This window comes from Oncorhynchus clarkii, chromosome 5 (assembly GCF_045791955.1).
Source record: "Oncorhynchus clarkii lewisi isolate Uvic-CL-2024 chromosome 5, UVic_Ocla_1.0, whole genome shotgun sequence".
Taxonomy (NCBI): Eukaryota; Metazoa; Chordata; class Actinopteri; order Salmoniformes; family Salmonidae; genus Oncorhynchus; species Oncorhynchus clarkii.
The window spans coordinates 12,517,198-12,541,823 of record NC_092151.1 but is presented as its reverse complement, the minus strand read 5'-3'; the positions used below and the strand labels follow the sequence as shown (position 1 = coordinate 12,541,823).

The 24,626-nt window shown below is 40.6% G+C and overlaps 1 protein-coding gene across 1 annotated transcript; it reads right to left on the bottom strand.

Annotated features, from left to right (window-relative positions):
• Positions 1 to 7,798: 7,798 nt before the first annotated feature.
• On the bottom strand, positions 7,799 to 24,327 carry LOC139409848 (nuclear receptor subfamily 5, group A, member 1b). Its single transcript, XM_071155234.1, is given in 7 exon segments — positions 7,799 to 8,052; positions 11,909 to 12,056; positions 12,243 to 12,362; positions 20,343 to 21,025; positions 21,873 to 22,014; positions 22,228 to 22,346; positions 24,306 to 24,327. Coding segments are annotated over 7 exon segments (1,488 nt in total).
• Positions 24,328 to 24,626: the final 299 nt, after the last annotated feature.

Here is a 24,626-nt window from a genome sequence, read left to right as displayed (position 1 = left end):
CCATCAAGCGATATGATGAAACTGGCTCTCATGTGGACCGACACAGGAAAGGAAAACCCAGAGTTACCTCTGCTGCAGAGGATGAGTTCATTAGAGTTATCAGCCACAGAAATTGCAGCCCAAATAAATGCTTCACAGAGTTCAAGTAACAGACACATCTCAACATCAACTGTTCAGAGGAGACTGCGTGAATCAGGCCTTCATGGTCAAATTGCTGCAAAGAAACCACTAATAGAGGACACCAATAAGAAGGAGAGGCTTGGACCAAGAAACACGAGCAATGGACATTAGACCGGTAGAAATATGTCCTTTGGTCTTATGAGTCCAAATGTGAGATTTTGGGTTCCAACCGCCGTGTCTTTGTGAGATGCAGAGTAGGTGAACTAATGATCTCTGCATGTGTGCTTCTTACCGTGAAACATGGAGGAAGAGGTGTGATGGTGTGGGGCTGCTTTGCTGGTGACACTGTCAGTGATTTATTTAGAATTCAAGGCACTTAACCAGCATGGCTACCACAGCATTCTACACCGATACGCCATCCCATCTGGTTTGGGCTTAGTGGGACTATAATTTGTTTTTCAACAGGACAATGACCCAACACAACTCCAGGCTGTGTAAGGGCTATTTCACCAAGAAGGAGGGTGATGGAGTGCTGCATCAGATGACCTGGCCTCCACAATCACCTGACCTCAACTCAATTGAGATGGTTTGTGATGAGTCAGACCGCAGAGTGAAGGAAAAGCAACCAACAGGTACTGAGCGTATGTGGGATCTCCTTCAAGACGGTTAGAAAAGCCAGGTGAAGCTGTTTTAATAGAATGCCTTGACCACTATTATTCTACAATGTAGAAAATAGTAAAAATAAAGAAAAACTCTTGAATGAGTAGGAGTGTCCACACATTTGACTGGTACTTTGTATGTTTTAAATGCTTCTAAAAGTATGGTAAATGTGTACATTTTCCTGTTAAAATATATTGTTCAAAACAAGCTGTTCAGTTACTTACTACTCTGCCCCTCAGTGACTGCCAGCAGCAGCAGCAGCTCCGTGCAAAAGCATGGGAAATGTAATTGTTTCCTCTCATGTTGTTCATCAGGTTCTTCTGTAGGTGACAGGGTGACATGTTGTGGGGGCTAAAACTTAATAAAAACCGAGTGTATCACAAAGCCAGCTACAGTAATTCTGAGAAACATTGAGACATAGTTTGGTAGATTTTTAGTCAAATCAACCAGTTATTTACCTTTGAAAAGCAGCTTAGCTGGTAGCTTGCTAGATAGTTGGCTCCCATGCAAATTTCAAGTATTTCTAAACTAATATCTGACTAACTCGGAAATATGAAGTTGTTTCAGCAAGAAAGTTAACTGGCTAGCGCATCATGCTTTTTGACATGATGTTAGCTAGCATCCCCAGTTGCTTGCTGCGTTCTCCCTGGTGCACTTGTTCGTTCGTAACAGGAGCTGGCTGCTCATTCTAAATAGAATTTGAAAAAAATCATATTTAACCTTTATTTAGTTAGGCAAGTCAGTTAAGAACAAATTCTTATTTACAATGACAGCCTACCCTGGCCAAACCCAGATGATGCTGGGCCAATTGTGTGCCGCCCTATGGGACTCACAATCACGGCCAGATGTGATTCAACCTGGATTCGAACCAGGGACTGTAGTGACATCTCTTGGCACTGAGATGCAGTGCCTTAGACCGCTGCGCCACTCGGGAGCCCAAAGTATTTGTATTTATTATGGATGCCCATTATCTTCTGCCAAAGCAGCAGCTACTCTTCCTGGGGTCCAGCAAAATTAAGGCAGTTTATACAATTTTAAAACATTACAATTCATATCAGTATAATCTAATCTGTATAATCATATAAATATAATCTCATCTGTTCAAAACAGTGAAAGCATACGCAGGCCAGCATCCCGGAATCGTGCATTCACTGTTGACATTGACTGGTGTTTTGCGGGTACTATTTAATGAAGCTGCCAGTTGAGAACTTGTGAGGCGTCTGTTTCTCAAACTAGACACTCTAACGTACTTGTCCCCTTGCTCAGTTGTGCACCGGGGCCTCCCACTCCTCTTTCTATTCTGGTTATAGCCAGTTTGCGCTGTTCTGTGAAAGGAGTATTACACCGCGTTGTACGAGATCTCCAGTTTCTTGGCAATTTCTCGCATGGAATAGCCTTAATTTCTCAGAACAAGAATAGACTGATGAGTTTCAGAAGAAAGGTCTTTGTTCCTGGCCATTTTGAGCCTGTAATCGAACCCACAAATGCTGAAGGCCAGTTTTATTGCTTCTTTAATCAAGGACAACAGTTTTCAGCTGTGCTAACATAATTGCAAAGGGGTTTTCTAATGATCAATTAGCCTTTTAAAATTATAAACTTGGATTAGCTAACACAACGTGCCATTGTACGCCTATGTAGATATTCCATTAAAATTCAGCGTTTTCCAGCTACAATAGTCATTTACAACATTAACAATGTCTACACTGTATTTCTAATCAATTTAATGTTATTTTAATGGACAAAAAAATAGCTTTTCTTTCAAAAACAAGGACATTTCTAAGTGACCCCAAACTTTTGAACGCTAGTGTATATCTAATGAGTTTTTAATGGCCTTCATATTGTCCAACTGTTAGCAAGCAATTCTGAATCTTAAAGCTATATATAATGATAACAGACATTGAAAAAGATTCCAAAATAGTTTTAAAAACTCCAACAAAAACCTTCCACAAATTGAAAAAGTCAACAATAAAAAGCCAATACTAAGCGGTAATGAAATCGACAAGGATGTCCATTCACTGCTTACAGCCTTTAGAAAAGTGCAGAAGTTTAGAAAATCAAGTTTTTCTGAGCTTTTTCCGACACACATCATTACATGGCGGCACACGCCTCCCCTTTCATGTCAAACTGCCAATTAATGACTTTGAAGTGGGTCCTTTCAGGCGGCCATGTTGTTTGGCCATGTTGTTGTGTGGACCGGGAGGGGGCCGCAGTGAAAAGGCCCCATTCTCTCTGACGGAGGTAATGCTGTTTTCAGAGCCCCGGAACATCAGCCACTTAAACACCTGCTCCCAGCACAGCGTCCCCCCCCCTACTCCTCTTCCTCGCCTCCCTCCCCCTCCCTCCCTCGTTCTCTCCCTCGTTCTCTCTCTCCCTCCAGTTCACACAGACACAATTACAGAGTGATAAAGGACACTCTCTTCTTAATTGCCTACTGAGTCACTCTCTCTCTTTCCCTCTCTCTCTCGCTCACTCTTTCAGGTACAATATTTGAAGGTTGGCTCAAAGAGAAATACGTTTCTCTTTTTTTTCTTCTCACCCAGGTTCTTCTACCTTTTAATTTTGTGTTTTTCTAAAAGGGCCCCATCTGTGCCGATTCTTGTCAATGCACTTGTGTCGTGTGTTTGTTTGGAGGGAGGTATGCAATATGTTGTATTTTACCTTATTTTCACACACACATATGCACACACAAACACATATGTACGGCACAACACACTACTAGACATGAGTCTGGGATCACCTTTTGTTTGGGAAGCCAATGTTCCCAGAGGTCCACAGTGTTTTGGGGAAGATTTATTTCCTGTCAGACACCTGACAATTTACTGTTAAAACGAGAGGCCACCTGGTTCTTTAATTTTAAAACCCTTGATCCCTTCGGTCTCAACCTAGACTTTGATCTGAAGCCATTCTTGTGATTGTTGTGATGTTTCTTTCATTATAAATGTTTGTAAGTCCATGTAGCCACATTGTATCTAATATCTTATGTATTATTATTATTATTATGTTATTCATGCTTTTTTTATATGTTTTATATGTTCTATTTATATCTATTTATATCTGTAAATCCACCAATGAAATCAAGCCACAGCCGGCCATAAGTACAGACACCTGTCCTTTCAAATGATATAAACTAGTGACCTGCAGTGTTAGTCATTATACCCTCATGAAGACAGCTTGTCTGTCGAAACATTGGCTATTAAATTATTGCATCTGAGCTCCAAGAGTGTGAGGCTCTCCTTTTCTTTCCAAGACAATGTTACAACACCTTTCAGAAAAACAAAAAGAGGACAAAGTAGCAGATAGCCGGGAAATTAAGCATCACGCTTCCATCTTTTCAATCCAGAGTACTTTTCAGACAACCCCTATGCAGTACATATAAAGCCAGATTTCTGTTGTACCAGTACTTTTTTAGATGGGAATGTTTGCTATGAACAAGAGAACCAATTAAAAAATTAGAACATTTTACAAATTATTCTATGAGTGTTGTGATTCTGCATGGGTACTCAAATCTATTACATGACCTTATGGTTTTTGGCAACTCACCACAGATTTTCTTTTAAATGTGCCTTTCACTGTGTCTACATTGTGACCAGATTTCCTGGTCCCTCCGTGTACACACATGTTTTGACACAAGTCAATGGTGCCACTTGTCAATGATAGTGGCAGTATAATGATGATTTAAATGGTTTCACATTGTCCAGATTCGTCTACACAAGTCCCAGACTACCTCCAGAAGTGGTCAGGAAAATCTGATCACAATCAGATCACAATGCGTCTTTTAATCTGAGCACAATCAGATCACAATGCGTCTTTTAATCTGAGCACAAATTAATGTGGACAAGATCAGGACAAAGGACGTAAATTAGAACCAAAGCTGCATTTAGTATGTTTTTACGTTCTGGAACGTCCAATTGAATGGAAACGGTGCTGTACTGATCGACCAGTTGAAAAATGGGGAGAGATTAGGTTGTGGGCTGGGGAACGCTGTCAGCATGGCCAATGTCCTTTAAATACGTCACTCACTGCTTCAAGCCACACCTCGCCACACCCACCAAATGACAGCACACATACCTCACAGTATTTTCAGAAACGTACAAGAAGGTTTTGGGAAAACATGTCTTCAGTACAAACCGTTCCACAAAGTAGCAAACGTTCAAGCAAACTAAACGCACCTCAGGTATAAATGAGGCTGAAGAAACCAATACACAATCCACTTAATCCAAATCAGTTGACATTCTTGCATCCAGTTTTAAATAATTAGCTTTTATTGATTTTAAACAATTACAATTAAGCACAGTCAGAAGGATTAACCAAAATAAACACATCATGTGATTGAATCAAGCTATATAAACAAGTATCAGACAAATGAGGTCACATGATTACATATGTCCAGATCACACAGTGCAAGGCAGTAAATGTCTGCTCCACTTAAAGGAGCAATCAGCAGTTGAAACAATAACAAAACACTCCATGCCACTGTTTTGGCAAAAAGCTGAGGGAGGGGCTGGAGAAATTGTTACCACTCTCAAATTCATAGACAAAGCTATGGATGCAAGGACTAGCCATCCATGATATGAAAATAAAAGTGTTAACCATGTTTTGAGGCTACGCAGTGTTTGTTTACATTTGTTGGCATAAAGCAAACTTATTTTGGGGGTTTTGATGGGGTATGACAGTGGAACTAAGCTGAAGAGGCATTTATAAGTTACATTCTTCAAGAATCAATGGGTCATATCATGAATGTTTATGTCCGAAAATGGATGTAGCAACTTTAACATAATAGAGGAAAGTTCAGCAAGGGAATATAGAGTGTTGGTCCAGGGGCCAGGGTCCAGCGTCCAGGGGCAAGGCCCAAACAGAAAGCATTTATTGGGGAGTGGGAGTGCAAGTTAGTGAAAGACTGAATTTCAATTCCCAAAACAGTAAAAGCATTGCAGAGGCAACTTTTATTGGGAAAATACACATTCAATATGTAGTTGTGGTGATTGTCTTCTGGTATGGATAAACTGTAAATGGTTATTTTCTATCAGGCAAAGATTAAGTCCATTTTAGTAGAGGTCCTTGCCACGTCATTAAGGTACTATATTCTAAGAACTCTTACCCACTCAACGGCACAGGTGTGTAAACACACACACACGCACATGCGTGCACACACATGCCATAACTTATACCATTGATATCAAATGTATGTTATGAGTTTCAGGGCTGCATCCAAAACGTTAACCATTCATTAATGGGTACGATTTCATGTCATATACATTCATTACATACTGTATAGTATATACATTTCTCCAGTTAATTTATCACTTACATTGAGCATGTATCTACAGAGAGAAAGAGAGAGAAAGAGAGTGAGAGAAAGAGAGAGAGAGCGAGAGAAAGAGATAAAAATGTTCAGAATGTCTCCAACGACATTCAGTATTCAGTTCCACTTTCAATTTACAGTAGTCAACATCGTATTTGTACATTTCGTATAGTAGCTGTCTATTCAGAACGATTCTCTCTTCATAGCTTTTCGTCACCTGGATGAGTGTGTGTCATTGTCCTCAGTGTGTGTGTGTGTTTGTTTGTGTGCAGCCAGGAAGTGGCGAGGGCGTAGGTGTACTACGCTGCATATCTCTTTCATTACGCGCCTTACAGAAACTCCCTGTCGTGTACCACACAACCACACTATTTACATGTGTACTCATGTGTCCATGCACATCTACATGTGCCCTTTGACCTTTCTGTTGATCTGACTTCATAACCGGGGGTAGCAGGGACCTTGTTGGCAAATGGGAAACTACAGTGCAAGTCACTTCTATTGAGAATGAAATTGCTTTCTCTCTGCCCTCCTCCCATCTCTCTCTCTCTTTCCCTGTTCTCAGCTCTCTACCCTATTCACTAGTGTACTGATACACACCAAGTCTGTGACAGCTATATTTCTATTACAATATCTCCCTGTGGCTTTTACATTTTTCATATTTTTTTTTAGGAAACACAAAGATCAGAATTCAAAAGCAACCACACGAGAAAATTTGACTTACGAAATGTTTAAAATACAGACTCATCCGAAGTAAAGTAGAAGAAAAAGCATTGGAAACGGAGAATTGTCAACTTAGAATATAAATATTAGTCTATATAACAGGGGTCTGAATGTGTAAGGCTATGTGAGCACAGTAGTAAGGTTCAGAGAGACTGCTCGTCGTAGACACGCATCGGGAGCGTTTTTTCTTCTCTCTTTAAACAAAATGCTGTCATTGTGGTTGTGTCAACCTAGCTAGTAGCATTAGCATCTATGCAACATTAGCATACAGCTAACTTTAGATGTGGTATTCCTCTTTTAGGATCCCTTCAGGTAGGTTATACCCAGCTGAAATGTATGTCTTTAGTTGTTTAGTGATTGTCATTAGTTAATTAACTGTGATATTACATAATGAGTAAACCAGTATGCATTTTAATTACAAGTTAATTAACAAGTAACTAATTAGCATGTCTTTAGCATAAGATCGTTTTTTGGAACTTGATATGGAATTATTCAGAATGAATCAGTTCTCTGTATGCACTGTAAATCAATACAGTGCATCTCTGTTCAACAACTCTAGTGCATCATTGCCTGAATATGAACTGCAGATGAATCAGGTCTCTGACAATCCTTGAATGACTCTTAGAATGACTACCTCCTGCACAGTGAATCATCATCTTCAAATGTAAATCACATTTCAATCTCTGAAGGGTGAGTGAATCAACTCAGTGCATTTCTCTACCACTGAATCACTCTTGGTGGTGAATTGAATTAATCCAGTCCAGGTTTCGGGCATACTGTAGTTAGATCTGAGGTCTGGAATGGCTGAGACCGGGACCTCAGTAATTGGCACTTTGGGGGCAAGAAGGGTGATCTCTCTCTCTCTCTCTCTTGCTTCCCTCTGCCTTTCTCACACTTTATCTCTCTAAAATGTGGACACCCACACACACCTCCTCTCTTCCATCTTGTCAAAAACACTAACACACACACACACACACACACAAACGTGTGCCCTCCTCAAGCGCACGCCCTCTTGGCGTGCAGCATCTCGATGAGCAGGTTGTTGCAGGGCACCTCTCCGCTCAGGTGCTTGTAGCAGAGGTAGTCCTCGGCCTGTGCCGACAAGGCCTTGAGCTCAGGCAGGCGCATCAGCAGCCGGCTGAACTTGTCCAGGTGCTGGGGGTAAGCACACATGGTGTACTCCAGCAGAGCCCCGTTCACCTGCTCCTGGACGCCCTCCACGAATGCCTGGCTCTCCAGTAGCTTCACATCTGAGGGGAGAAGAGACAGAAAGTTACTTTTTTTTACCCTAAACGCACAATTTGTAACTTTAAGTGGTGCTCTTGAACGTGTTTGAAAATGACATATTGTGACTTGAGGTGGCATGTGGACCCAGCCATTATCTTAGTGAAAACATGGATCCAACTGTGCATGTCTGCCTGTCAGTCTTTCTTTGTTTCTGTGCATGCTCGAGAGTATCTCAAGCATTTCCATGACGATGTGCACCCAGCACAAGGATATGTTGTACTATAGAGATACTAGCTAACATAAGTCTGTTTACGTGGGCTGTTATGTATAGAAGCACACACGAGCATAGCTCCAGCACTAGCTTGGCTAAGAGAGGGACAACAGCTTGTCGTCTTCCCAGATGAGGCTCCTTTCCTGGGGTTCAGCATGAGAGCACCTTGGGGGGAGCCCCTCACAATTGAATCAAATGTTGTCGATAATATTTTCAATACGGCTCAAAGGTGAAGCAAAAATTGCCCCTACAAATATTACCGAATTGCCTGAGGAAGAAAGAGATGAACGAATGACGACACACAGAGAGAGATGAGAGAGTGAGCGAGCGAGGGAGATGGAGAGAGAGAGAGGGAGGCAGAAAACAGACATAAGCCACTCAGAACCCACACAAAGATCCACACTCTGCGCAAACGCCGGGGCCCTCTCAAGCACTCTTATTATTAAAAGCAGCTTTTGTTCACGGTGGGCTAGCTCTAAATTGCTACCGCTTAGGGGAATGTAGATGATAAAAGGCCATTTTCCCATCTACCGAGCACAGCGGATTCTGGCCTAGTGTCTGTCTGGAGAAAAACCGATGTGGGGGTCAATCCATTAAGCCTTCTTTGAGCGTGGTGCGCAACAAGGGCGACGCTCGTTGCCTTTGTAAACATAGCCTATTCAGTGCAGCCTAATTCGAATTAAGCCCATAACCTGTGCAAAGCGCCACTCCATTGAGACGAATCATTTAGCCTCTTAGAGCCATAAAGGGGACAAACTGCCAATATGCTCAAATCCCCAAAATATATACCTACATATTAGCGCGCCATCCTTCTTTTGACAAATGAATTGCTTTGGATCAAACTCAAATCGAAGGAATTGCCAGTTATGTTTCAAAATGTGATAAATGAGGTGAGGTTGAGAAGCCGTTGTGGGGCATTTAATTTACAACACCAATTACTTTCATTTAAGCACATGACCATTTGATTTCACTAATTCAACCTAATTTAAGCACATGACCATTTGATTTCACTGATTCAATGTCATTTAAGCACATGATTTCACTAATTCTCCAACAGTGCTCATTAAAAACATCTGTAACTCAATTACACCTAACAATTATACCAAATGAGAGAACAAAAAAATATTGTATGAATTTCACATTTAATAGACCCTTTTCCAGTACACGACACACTGACGTCACGCACAGATGTCCACGACTCTTGGCGGCAATAAGAAAGCAATCACCATCTGCACCCATTCAACATAGCCTAGATTTACGGTTTTATAACTTCTAAACAAAAGAAAAATATTTAACTCTCATACGCTTACAATGATATTTTGATTCTTGCTTTAACAGTTGTTAAGATTATATTTGGTTGGAATATTTGCAAAATAACTATTTTGGATGCAGCAGTTGGTAGCTAGAATGCTAACGCTCATTGATATAGGCAGTAGCAAAAGCTAGCCAAAGAGCCATTTTACTGGTTGAAATATAAGTGCTTTTTTAAGTGTAATGCAGTTGATATGCGAAGAGGACTAGCATCATATTAAGCTGGACTTTCATACGAGCCTTAAAATCCCATTGTAATCCAAAAGTAGTATGAAATGCACTCATAAGCAACATGTAAATACAGGCTTTTTTTGCTTGCGTTCTGTAAGAACTCCTTCGTGTTCTGCCACCAACTTGCGCGCATCGCCCTCATGCGGCAATGTTTGCAAACACAGAAAAGGATCAATATGACTGTGCCAAGAGACATACAGTAAACAAGAGCCACCATGGGAATCCCAGAGAATTGCTTATTATTGTTTCAAAGTGTATTGAAACTTTGTGAAGATGCACTTTAAACCAGGTTGGACTTGACATTCCTTATTGGTCCACGGATGGCGAATATTGAGTTAATATGTCTTCAGAAAGTTTTCACACCTCTGGACTTTTCCCACATTTTGTTGTGTTACAGCCTGAATTTGAAATGGATTGAGATTTTTTGTCACTGGCTTACTTACACACGACACCCCAGAATGTCAAAGTGGAATTGTGTTATTATAATAGTTTATTTAGTTAATTAAAAATGAAAAGCTGAAATGTCTTGGGTCAATAAATATTCAATCCCTTTGTTATGGCTAAATAAGTTCAGGGGTCAAAATGTGCTTAACAAGAGACATAAATTGCATGGACTCTGTGTGCAATAATAGTGTTTAACATGATTTATGAATGACTATCTCATCGCTGTACCCCAAACATACAATTATCTGTAAGGTCCCTCAGTAGAGCAGTGAATTTCAAACACAGATTCAACCACAAAGAACATGGAGGTTTTTCCAATGACTCGCAAAGGGCACCTATTTGTAGATGTAATTTTAAAAAGGCAGGCATTGAATATCCGTTTGATAATGAGTAAGGTATTAATTATACTTTGGATGGTGTATCAAAACACCCAGTCAATACAAAGATACAGGCGTCCTTCTTAACTCAGTTGCCAGAGAAAAAGGAAAACGCTCAGGGATTTCACCACGAGGCCAATGTTGACTTTAAAACAGTTACAAAGTTGAATGTCTCTAATAGCAGAAAACAGGGTGGATCATCAACATTGTTATTAATCAACAATTACTCACCTAAATGACAGAGTGAAAAGAAGGAAGCCTGTACAGAATAAAGAATATTCCAAAACATGCATCCTGTTTGCAACAAGTCACTAAATTAATACTGCAAAAAAATGTGGCAAAGCAATTCACTTTTTGTCCTGAATATAGTGTTCTGTTTGGGGTAAATCCAATACAACACATTACTGAGTACGACTCTCCATATTTTCAAGCATAGTGGTGGCTGCAACATGTTGTGGGTATGCTTGTAATTGTTCAGGTCTGGGGAGGTTTTCAGGATAAAAAAATAAACGGAATGGAGCTAAGCACAGGCAAAATCCAAGAAGAAAACCTGGTTCAGTCTGCTTTCCACCAGCCACTGGGAGATGAATTCACCTTTCAGCAGGACAATTAACTAAAACGCAAAGCAAAATCTACACTGGAGTTGCTTACCAAGAACACAATAAATGTTCCTGAGTGGCTGAGTTACAGTTTTGACTTAAATATACTTGAAAATATATGGCAAGACCTGAAAATGGTTGCGTAGCAATTATCAACAACCAATTTGACACAGCTTGAAAAAATGTTAAAAGAATAATGTGCAAATATTGCAATCCAGGTGTGGAAAGCTCTTAGAGACCTACCCAGAAAGGGGTGTGAATGAGTTATTTCTGTATTTCTTTTTTAATAAATATATATGGAGAATGGTTCATGCTATCCACATTCCTTGGGACTTCCCAACACTGACGTTACCCCATTGAAGATTACATTTAAAATGGTTAAGGTAAGGGTTAAGGTTAGGTTTTAGAGTTGGGATGTCCCAAGGATCCCCGATAGAACCAACCTATGGAGAACCCATGGCTGATCTCCCACTCGCAGGGGTCGAAAAGGACAAGGAACTTAATGGCGATTGGTCCACAGACCTTAATATAAAGTTAACATTTTCAACCATATTTTCAACCCTTAATTAGGAGAGAATTATTTGTTATGGGGATATCCAGCTCCCCATGGTGGTCCCCTGTACATGCAATTGAATCTCCCACTCACCGGGGTTGAAGAGGATGAGGAACTTGAAGCAGGCAATTTCTCTGCGGTCCGCCTGTAGGGTCTGTAGTTTCTCAACTAGCTCCTGTCCTCTCTGCACCAGGCTTGTGAGAGTGGCTCCTGCCTGGGACGCTATGGACGCCAGCTCCACCTAGACCACAACATACAAATGCATGAGTTTCAACATAGGAACTTTCCTCAATTTGTTTTAGCTCTGGTCTCATTAAAGGTACTCAGTGATATGCGTTTACCATGAGGATAAGTGTGACTGACTTCCAACTTCTGTGCTTGTGTGCGTGCATGTGTGATGATGATGCTTGGTGATCATTGCACTCACCTCCTGCCCTGTGACCAGTAGCACGCTGCCCTCCTTGCCGTGTTGGACTTGCCTGGAGATGAAGTCCAACACCAGCAGCTCGCTCCAGCAGTTGTGAAGCAGCTTCATCTGATCTCCTACCTGATAGAAGACAGAAGGAATCCATTCAAACACACATATTTGGGGTGTGTTCCAAATACACAGATTCCCATGCTTTTGAATCCCCATGGCTTTGCTACATAACAAGGTAACAGACTTAAAATGGTTTGGTTAAAATGACAACACCCAGGGTAAGTAAAAACATTTGCTAAACTAAAGTGAACCATCCCTTTAACTATAAATGAACTTAATGTGGTTAACCAGAAGTAGTAGTAATGCACCATTACAGATAGGGGCAAACAGTTGTAATGAAAGTCCATGGCCAGACTGATGTTGTGAAGTGAAACAGAGAAAATTCAGATTAGTTCCCAGGCTACATAAAATGGTTAACCAAACAATGGTGGGTGCATTCACAGTAAACATGGGGGCAGTGTCACTTTATAAAATACAATGTATACAGTACAATCCAGAAAACCTTTCTGATATGACAAAAGATTATTGTAGTCTGCTTTTTGTGGCATAGTCAAGCTATGGATTATGAATTATCCATTATCCGTTATCCACTATCCATTTCCTGTGTAGAAGTTGCATTTTGGGTAAATGTCACAAACAACTACAAACCCACTGTAAAGACAAAATCAATATTCATTGCAATACAGCTTAACAACCAGCCTATCTCATCACATGACGTGAGTGCGAGCATGCTTGTTTGACAAACGTCGACATTCTTTGAATATCAGTTGTCAACCATTTTATGGAAATTCACAAACCAGGGACAAAAGCATGTCAACATCACCAAAGATACATAGATATAGTATATGAACAGAGACCCATCAAGACATGGCCCCATTTAGTCTGGATTTTCTGTTGCCATGGCAAATGGATGCTATTAACCACCAAGTCGAGCTCTGTCACCATGAGGTCAGTTTTTCATGTATTTGCTGTAGCACAGCGAGTTCTTTAACACAAATACCAGACCGGATTCAATACACACTTCAGGAATTGCACAACAAACCATTGACACACAGCAATGTGAATGCAACATAATATGTTGGGTTTTTTCATTGGGAATACAGTGCACACCATAAAGACTGTGCCATCCTACTGCTATTCCCCCATCTGCACCTATTGAAAATGTCAAGTACCTCAGAATTTTGATGGATTTTCTTTCTTCTCTCTCCATATCCCAGCTCTCACTCGCCCATGGGTGAGTCCGTGAACTATTTCTAACAGTCAATGGTGAATACCACTCTAGCATTTAATATGAAGTGTATACTGCCTATTGTACAACCATTGAGGTGCCGGTTTAGGTAAAATTATTGTGAGTGTGGAAAAAAAGATAGTCTGAATTCATGAAAGTGATTATTTTGTACTATTAACCAACATACTGAACAACATGTTTTATATTTTTGTCTTGATACACAGCTAAACTAGAGCAGCTGTTATGAGTGCATATAGTGCAATGCTAATGTCCACCTGGCTCATTCTATTGCTATAGCATGCCATGCTAGCAAGTCATTACACCTGGTAAATGAGGTAGAAGTTCCTTCCGGAAGCCATTCTACTGTGAGGGGATTGACACACACCTGTCCAACACAGACGTAGACACAAAGACCTGGAAACTACCCATCAACACGTGGTGAAGAGAGTCAATAAGCTAATGTATGCCACATCCACCATCCCACACAAACACACACATACCACACAGCCCAGCTTAGTGAAAAACACATGGTAACCCATCTCCAGATATTGCCATTTGTTACCGGCGTAGCACCAGCGTACCGGCGTAGCACCAGCATACCGGCGTAGCACCAGCGTACCGGCGTAGCACCAGCATAGCACCAGCATACCGGCGTAGCACCAGCATACCGGCGTACCACCAGCATAGCACCAGCATACCGGCGTAGCACCAGCATAGCACCAGCATACCGGCGTAGCACCAGCGTACCGGCGTAGCACCAGCATAGCACCAGCATACCGGCGTAGCACCAGCATAGCACCAGCATACCGGCGTAGCACCAGCGTACCGGCGTAGCACCAGCGTACCGGCGTAGCACCAGCATAGCACCAGCATAGCACCAGCATAGCACCAGCATAGCACCAGCGTACCGGCGTAGCACCAGCATAGCACCAGCGTACCGGCGTAGCACCAGCGTACCGGCGTAGCACCAGCGTACCGGCGTAGCACCAGCGTACCGGCGTAGCACCAGCATAGCACCAGCATAGCACCAGCATAGCACCAGCATAGCACCAGCGTACCGGCGTAGCACCAGCATAGCACCAGCATAGCACCAGCGTACCGGCGTAGCACCAGCGTACCGGCGTAGCACCAGCATACCGGCATAGCACCAGCATAGCACCAGCATACCGGCGTAGCACCAGCATAGCACCAGCATACCGGCGTAGCACCAGCATACCGGCGTAGCACCAGCATAGCACCAGCATACCGGCGTAGCACCAGCATACCGGCGTAGCACCAGCATACCGGCGTAGCACCAGCATACCGGCGTAGCACCAGCGTACCGGCGTAGCACCAGCGTACCGGCGTAGCACCAGCATAGCACCAGCGTACCGGCGTAGCACCAGCATAGCACCAGCGTACCGGCGAAGCACCAGCATAGCACTGTTGAGTAAATTCGCATGCACACTAATAATTCTATATTAAACTGATTATGGGAGTAGGGTAAGTATGGCATTAGTCATGTAAACACCTTACTCTGATTATCTTAATGGTCGTTAAGGTCTTAATCGAAGTAAGCATACGTCGACTAAAACACCTAGATTTTTTAGCAATATTTCGATTTATTAGGACATGTAAACAGCAGTGTATTTGTTCTAGCATGAGCAGCGCGAGCCTCTCGCTTTAGTGAAGTGAGTTCGGAAAATGGAAAGGTATGCATCTTAGAAATAGTTTTCACATTTAAACTCTATATGTCTGAACTCAGATTCAAATAGGCTTCATATTTATAATACTATTATAATATGGTTAAATATGAATATAATAATATGTGGTAGAACGTTTATTTTGATTGGCATTTTTGGCATTTATCAAAGTCCTATCAGGTAGCCTGATTTCAAATGTGTCCACGTAAACAGGATTATTCGGGAAATGTTTCTTATTGCGAAACATGTAAATGTTTAAATCAAATTATTATATTAATCTTACTATCCACAATAATCATAGTAAAATGGGGCGGCAGGTAGCCTAGTGGTTAGAGTGTTGGACTAGTAACCGGAAGGTTGCAAGATCTAATCCCAGAGCTGACAAGGTAAAAATCTGTCGCTCTGCCCCTGAACAAGGCAGTTAACCCACTGTTCCTAAGCCGTCGTCGAAAATAAGAATTTGTTCTTAACTGACTTATCTAGTTAAATAAAGGTTTAAAAAATGTGCATGTAAACATACTTATTGACTGGAAGGAATATAATGTATTTCAATGCATTTTAGTATGATAATTGCAATTTCAATCATTTAAAATATCTCCTTTTGTGTGTGTGCATGTGTAAAGCTACTGGAGCTGTTGCCAGATCATTTTATGTTAATTGCTCTACCATAACCTGCCTCCAACGTCGTTTTAGAGAAGGCGTATTTCTGTCTGTAATGAAGCCCTTTTGTGGGGGAAAACTCATTCAGATTGGCTGGGCCTGGCTCCCCAGTGGGTGGGCCTATGCCTTCCCAGGCCTGCAACCCTGCCCAGTCATGTGAAATCAATAGATTAGGGCCTAATGAATTTATTTAAATTTACTGATTTCCTTATATAAACTGTAACTCAGTAAAATCTTAGAAATTGTTGCATGTTGAATTTATAGTTTTGTTCAGTATATTAAATAGTGATTATGTATTATATAGTATAGTGAATGGATAACAAATATCACAGTTAAAATGATTTATTAGACATATATGATAACAATCAGATAATATGTATATCACACAGCTTATTTAGTAGCTTTCTCTCATCTTAGATCAAACAAACTTTCAGAAGTCTAGCTGTAGACTGATAAGAAGAAGACGCCAATTAATGATCACTTTTAAAAACACTGAAATAGATTTTGTAACGATTTGACTACGCAGAAAGCTGTAAAAATCTCAAATAAAACTTGATCTTTTAGAAATACTGTCTATCCCTCCACATGGAAAACCCAAACACATTAACTAAACACTCTGGAGTACACATTCCACTCTTATCTACTGCAAGGAATGCCTTCAGTACCGGCAAAAATAACTGGGGACTTCTTGGCAAATAGTCCTGTTATTCATAGTCAACTGGTTTTATGTCTTACTGCTCCTCCTACAGAAAGTGAAAGTTGACTTTGGCTCGTAGGTTCTTGTGGTGAAGCTTTTCACATTACATGAAGGTAGTTTGTGCTACACCTCTTATTTAGTGTTATTTACTCTGTATATACTGTATCTACTATATGATACAGGACAACAAAGGCAAAGGGTATTATATATAAATTAATCTAAAACAATGTAATGTGTTGTAAATTGAATACAGTAATATAATTGCTATTGTCTGCTTCAGCCATGAAAGGAAAGCCACACCATACCAAAATGTTTAACTGACCTTAAGAACAATAAGCCACACTAAACTGTTAACTATTCAAGTATTAATAAACACCCAGACCCTGAAAAATAAAACATTTCATCCATCAGCCTTTGTACTGCTCAAAACCTTATCAAACCAAACAATGCTTCCATTGTGGTGAAAATATTGAGAGTAGGGACATGGTATTGCTTTATACAGCACTTTAAGAGGGTCCATTTCCTTTACATCAGCATAAAACTCAAGTGTTTTATTTTAGGAGAGATGAACGCCGACCTCGACCTAACCAGGTTAAATCACTGCAAGTACGCTATTACCATTCATCACTATCACACACACACACACACACACACACACGCTCCCACACACTGGCACTCACACACACACAAATAAAATATCCTCCCTAACTCACTCTAAATTAGTTCAGTCAACATCACCGTGAACCTTGGGAGAAGGATAATAAGCAGATTGAGGCATAATTCAATCATTTTAAATAAAATGCTGCTTTATAAAAGATCTCTCAAAGATCTCTTCTCCTGACAACACTGTTCCATTCTGCCTCTCAGGATGGCCAAGAAGGGTCGACTTCATAAAATCTCTTCCAGATAGGAATGGATGAAGGTCAGACTGAAATGAATAGCGTTGGGTGACATACGGAACCACAGTGAAGAGATTGCCCTTTCCTGGCTCCTCTCCTCAATGTGTGAACCGAATGGCAGCGATGTGCGCCCACACAGTCCCTGCTGCAACTAGCATGCACCCGGTGCTCAAGTAGCTACAACGTGTCAGAGCATCTGTTTGTTCACCGCTGATAGTCGGTAGCCCGAGTCACGCCTGACCAGAATGGGTCTTGAGGAGAGCATTGCGGGAGGGCAGCGGTTGAAGCTAAGTCAATTAGCCGTTCACCTCATGGTAGCATTACACAGAGCAAAAATCGATGGATTAGCCAGTTAGCTTGAATAAACACTCACAAGTAGTGTGCTACAATTCAATGGTGTGTAAAGAATTCTAAAGTGGGATATGACTTATTAAGGTCAATTATAGCATGCCCATTATGAGGTTGTGTGGAGTTATTTCAGAATATATAGTAAAGTTCAGACCTCTCTCATAATGTCACTACTCTATGTCACCATAGTGACATACGCTACCATTCAAAAGTTTGGGGTCACTTAGAAATGTCCTTGTTTTTGAAAGAAATTCAATTTTTTTTCCATTAAAAAATAACATCAAATTGATCAGCAATACAGTGTAGACATTGTTAACGTTGTAAATGACTATTGTAGCTGGAAACGGCATATTATGGAATATCTACATAGGCGTACAGAGGCCCATTATCAGCAACCATCACTCCTGTGTTCCAATGGTACGTTGTGTTAGCTAATTTAAGTTCATAATTTTAAAAGGCTAATTGATCATTAGAAAACCCTTTTGCAATTATGTTAGCACAGCTGAAAACTGTTGTCTGATTAAAGAAGCATTAAAACTATCCTTCTTTAGAACAGTTGAGTATCTGGAGCATCAGCATTTTGTGGGTTCGATTACAGGCCCAAAATGTCCAGAAACAAAGATCTTTTTTCTGAAACTCGTCAGTCTATTCTTGTTCTGAGAAATTAAGGCTATTCCATTTGAAAGATTGCCAAGAAACTGAAGATCTCGTACAACGCTGTGTACTACTCCCTTCACAGAACAGCGCAAACTGGCTCTGACCAGAATAGACAGAGGAGTGGGAGGCCCCGGTGCACAACTGAGCAAGAGGACAAGTACATTAGAGTGTCTCGTTTGAGAAACAGACACCTCACAAGTCCTCAACTGGCAGCTTCATTAAATAGTGCATGCAAAACACCAGCGTCAATGTCAACAGTGAAGAGGCGACTCCGGGATGCTGGCCTTCTAGGTAGTTGCAAAGAAAAAGCCGTCTCTCAGACCGGCCAATAAAAAGAAAAGATTAAGATGGACAAAAGAACACAGACACTGGACAGAGGAACTCTGCCTAGAAGGCCAGTCTAAAAGTATTTGGTTTCAAAAGTCCAATTTCATATATTGTGCAAACTTCATAATTTTCTTGTTATTTTAAATTACAGATAGCCAGGGGCGTGCTCCAACACTCAGACATCATTTACATGTGTGTTTAGAGCCCGCCAGAACAGAGGTAGTAGGGATGATCAGGGATGTTCTCTTGGTATGTGCGTGAATTGGACCATGTTCCTGTCCTGCTAGGCATTGAAAATGTAATGAGTACTTTTGGGTGTCAGGGAAAATGTATGGAGTAAAAGGTTTTTTTAAAATATTTAGGAATGTAGTGAAGTAAGTGTTGTCAAAAATATAAATAGTAATGTGCAGATAACCCAAAAACTACTTAAGTAGTACTTTAAAGTATTTTTACACCACTGCATATAACTAATATGTCAATGGTACAATGGTACAATGGTTAAAATGGTTAAAAGTCACTATTAAAAGTCACTACAATGATTAAAAGTCACCATTAAAAGTCACTAATTAAAAGTCACTACAATGGTTAAAAGTCACTATTTTTTTACATGTTCATTGGAGACCGTGTTACACAGTTACATGTAGGTGGCTACTGTAATGCTAAGGCTAACTTGTTGATGCTGCTTGGTGGAATACCCCCTGGGCTGTGTGTGTTGAAAAAAAAGCCATCACTCTGCTCTCTCAATTGTCATGGATACGGATGTGCTTCCTTGATTCCACCTGTCATCGTCTTTTCATCATGGTGGACACTTCTGCAGTAGGAAGTCCCAAATAAACAGCAGAATAATGTGTGAGAGATGTGTGCATGGCTGTCCATGCGTAAAATGGTAAATGTTGACAGTGTATGTGTGTGTATGTGTGTGTATGTGCAAATGTGGGTGCGCTTGTGTGTATCCCAATGTTATTGCATTGGCGATTTCCACTCAGTTCAGGAATCGGTTATCATTTTCATTGTTGAGTTTTTCCCAATTCATCACTTGAATTTCAATTCACATCCTGATATAGGGAACTCAACGCAATAAACAAAAACTGATACAATAACATATGTCATGTGCCTTGGGAAAATATAACATTATGTATCCTCCATGTTGTGATTCTCACAGGCCCCACTCAGGCAAATAATAAATATTAGACTACGGGGTCAATTTGAAACCTTTAAACCAGAAAGGGCTTTTGTCAGCCTTAACTGTACAAAAGGTCTTACCTGTAAGCCTGACGAAGACCTTTGTGGTTGAAACATTGCTAATAAAACGTCAGGAGCATCAAACCAGTGGGAAGGTTGTTTTGTCTTATTTTCACGTCATTTTGTACCCTGTGGAGGTTTGTTGGATGTGTACAGCACTTTTGAACTAATAGATAATTTTTTCCTGAAAAAAGTATAAGGACAGCATATCATCTACAGTCTAAACCATCTCTGAGAAAAATGGAGGTTTCCAAATGATTAACAACTTTGCTTGGTATGACAACAAACGATTGACTCTTGGTTCCCTACCTTGAGCTCCTTGAAGAAGATGCAGCTTCGGGCCCACTCCACGATGGAGAAGAGCGTCTGGTCAGCCATGTGACACATTAGGCTGAAGGGGCTGAGTCTCTCCTGACCCTTGCCCCCCTGGCCACTCTGCTCCTGCTGAAGGTGAGCAGCGATCTTACTCTGCACCTGCAGCTCGTCCGGGTCACATCGCAGAAACTCCAGCACCAGCTGAGGCACCCCGGGGACCTGCGGAGAGCCCGGTCCAGAGTATACCTGCTCCGGGTAGGTGTAGCTGCCCACTACCGAGTCTGGGGAGCTTGTGTAGTGGTCCGGGTACTCGGACTTGATCGCCCTGCTGGGGAAGGAGGCGTACTGGTACTGGGGGGGTAAGGGTGCATGGGGGGGGAGTCCAGGCATAGCCATGCCCAGTGAGGGGGGTCCGTAGAGGCTGCGGTCGTAGTCTGTGGGGGCGATGGGGGTCGTGGTGGTGTGGAGGATGCCCTTGGGGAGCGGGTGGAGGCCCGGGAGACTGCCGGTGAAGGTGTAGTCTGTCTGAGTGTCAGGGGACAGCATCGGAGGGGTGGTCTCCATCTTGAGGCCAGTGGCTCGAATCAACGCTTTCTTCTGCTGCTTGAGGGCTCGGTCGCGCTTGTACATGGGGCCAAACTTATTCCGGCCTCCTCGCATGCGATCGGCTCGGACAGCTGATGGAATGAGAGCAAGATCGAACGCCATTACTGTTATTCCACTCATTGCTAGCATTCACTATGCAGAGGTTTATGTTCGTGTGTGAGAGTTCTTGGTGTAGCAAGCAAAATGTGAACCAAAAATACACTAATAGAGCAATCTTTTTGTAGATTGAATGTATATATTTGAAGATATGGATTAAATCCATTGTAAAGTACATTTAATTTCCAGGGATAAACAAAAATGTTAGTTCTCATTTTGTTATTATTCTGAATCCCAAAATAACTTTAAAGTGCATTTACGAAGCTTGCATTCAAGCTTGTTGTTTCATAATGATTTACTGACATATGAAGAATAACCTCACCCAAAGCTCTTCTAATTATTCAGTTATATTGGAAAACGTACTCTTCATACACGTTTTATCAAAGGCTACTGAAATAGTTTACCCGGAGGTAGATTTAAAACATATATAATTCCATAGCTAATATGCCAATGTTGATACAGCAATTAAAACCCAAACATTGGCAAAAATATATATGCAACAACTGACAAACTATACTTATAATATAGCTCATTTTTCTTACGTTTCATTAATTAGAGACGAATATTTAACGAAACCTATTTGATAATAAGCCTACCAACAGACAGACTATAATGCAGCCTATTGAAGCCTACTGTTGTAAAATAAAATATATCACCAACACAAAGAGATAGATATGCAATTTCATCAGATATCAAATCTGATTTATAGCCCCCAAAAAATATACAACAAGTAGACGTTTAAATATATGAATTTTAATTTCTGACTGCATGCCATGTTAAACTAAAATATGAACTAAATTAATCAAATAAAAAGGATCTTACCTTCTAATCGCATTCCAACATTCAGGCATTTCTGAAACCGACAAAATGGACACCGTTTCCTCTGAGTTTTGTCAATTTTACAATCCTGGTTTTCTGCACATGTATACCTCTTATTATTTTGAACCGTTCTTTTGAAGAAACCCTGTGTGAGAGAGAGTTCATATAGACACGCCTATTAACAAAATAGCAAAGGTAAGATCATCATCAATGCTGCAATAAAATTAATACAAAAACGAAAATAATATTAATACATTTGAATGAATAAAAACGATAACGAATTTCTTGAGAGATATCATCTTGACGTAAATAAAAAATACTTGTATAAAAATAAATGATTGCGTCTTTTGCAGCCTACCTTACAGCTTTCACACGTCAGTAGTCCATAGTGGTATCCCGACACCTTATCGCCACAAACAGGACATAGCTCTTCCAAATCGACATCATAAGTGTACTCCATTCCGGTCAACGGAACACCTGGGAATGCACATGCCGGTGAGCAACAGGTAGTTTACAAATAAATCACTGTATTTAAAAAAAATATATAAACTTTATCTGTATCACCAGTATTCTGTCTTATATGTAGGCCTATCAAGTGTGTGTATTTCCACTAATAGGCCTAAATATTGGAAACATTGTCATATTTCATAACAATTAACGGCATTTCTTTGCTTGTATTTTGGATGTGTGTAGCCTATGTGCATAAACAAAATTATCGGCAAACATGTAGCCTGTCCTATTTCAGGAGAAAAGGCTAATTAAAACCTGATTACAATCTTTAATAAATCAAAGCGCATGTACGCATATTCGATAGCAATCTAATATTGTAAGAATGATTTTGTATCCCCAATAATCTGATCCATCAGATTTTGACCCTAGGCCTACGAAATTATGCACCGAAATTACGCACATGTAGCAAAGCTACATCATTTATGAACATGCATATTTTCAAATGAGCATCAAAACAAATACTTTACCAGCATTTACATAATTATTTTAAATCACCGCACTAAATTCAAAGTTAATTGTTGAATGATGACATTCGGAAAGCCGCAAAAGTAGTCTACGTAAGCAGGCCATACCTGTTGGATCCCCAGCGTTATATTGGCTAGAACGGTAGTATTCGGTGTCCGTTCTCCTCTTGGCTAGAACGGTAGTAGGCTATTCAGTGTCAGTTTGGATATGCATCCACGGAGAAACGACTTCGAAACACGCGCTGTGGTTCTAACTTTATGAAATGAATAGGCCCACCCCGCAGGAATGATGATGGAGGAAGGAGCAGTGAGCAGCTCCCTACAATAACTGACTTTGCCTGATCGAGACCTACCATGTGCATGCCCACGGACAGACATACCCTCCTCATATTTACAGATTGTGAGGGTGGATCTGATTGGAAGGCATGTCACGCTGGTGAGGTAAGCGACGGGAGACACCTCCTATCTGCTTGGCTAAAGTAGGTCTTTAGAGTGACTGACATGTGGAGGGATGACACTCTATAGATAAGTATTAGTGCCTTAATAAAAATTATGATGATTTTATATTATACTTTAATCGTGAGCTAACCAATATCACAAGAACCGTAGGCTACTTATTGATTTTGCCACTAAAATTACTAAAACTAGCATAACCAAAATAGGCCTAATTATATACCGCTATTTGGTAATAGGCCTACTGTCTTTTGTGGCCTCATATTTTGCATGCCAAACCAATACAATATATACCGTTGTATTACTATCGAATACTATAGGCCTACAATATGAATACATAATCACTTATCATCCGTCTTTGATTAAATAAAATGTAAAATGTAAATAACAACATGAAGGGAAGACTATGGGCTGGCACTGAACATAATGGGGGAAGAAGCAATGGAGCCAGATCACACCGTGCAGTCCTACCTAACCCATCATTGGAAAAGCGATCCGAAACGGAACTATTATTAAAATGTATTCACCTTGCACATGATTAATAGCTGAAAATACTTACTTGGGAACTTCAGATGGTATATTTACTGATGTTGTTTAGATTTATTCAATAAGCATGATATATGTGCTGCTCAGACATGAACAAAACAAACAAAGCAGCAACTTTTGGTTTAGAGTTGGATTAAAAATGAGCGGGCGCTCAAGACTCGATAACTACGCTTCTCCTGCTTCTCGGGTTCAGCGTGGATACGTTTTGATTGGACTCCGTGCTCATGTGACATTGACTTTGGATAACGCTTTGTTTTTTCTTCTTACGGTGACCTCACGGATAATCTTTCAAATGCTGTTAAAAACTGTTTTCACAACTTCAACTTTCTCTATAGCCTATTATTTTAACTGTGATGTAAAATATTACATGGCTAAATAGCCTAAATCCTATTAAATTCAAAGGACTTTCTGTCAAGGGCACACACACTAATCAACGAGAAAATAAGATATCAGATTGACCTGCCTTGTGCTTTTCAACTCAACATATAAGTGTAATTTATTTTTTTAACTTTCCATAAATTAATTCCATAATCTTCAGTCTTGAATTACAATTAATGTTAGCCTATACCCCAGAATGTTGAGTGATAGTAGGCCTAATTATATTATTTTATTGTTGTTGCATATATGAGTACATTTAATACAGGCTAATAAACGGTTGACTGCACATATTATGTCTGACTCTGGCTTTAATCAATAGTCTACGTAGAGATACTAGCTACTTATCATGTATTTATTGTGTCTTTTGTCATAACTTGAGCATGCCTGACTAAGTCCTTGGAAACTG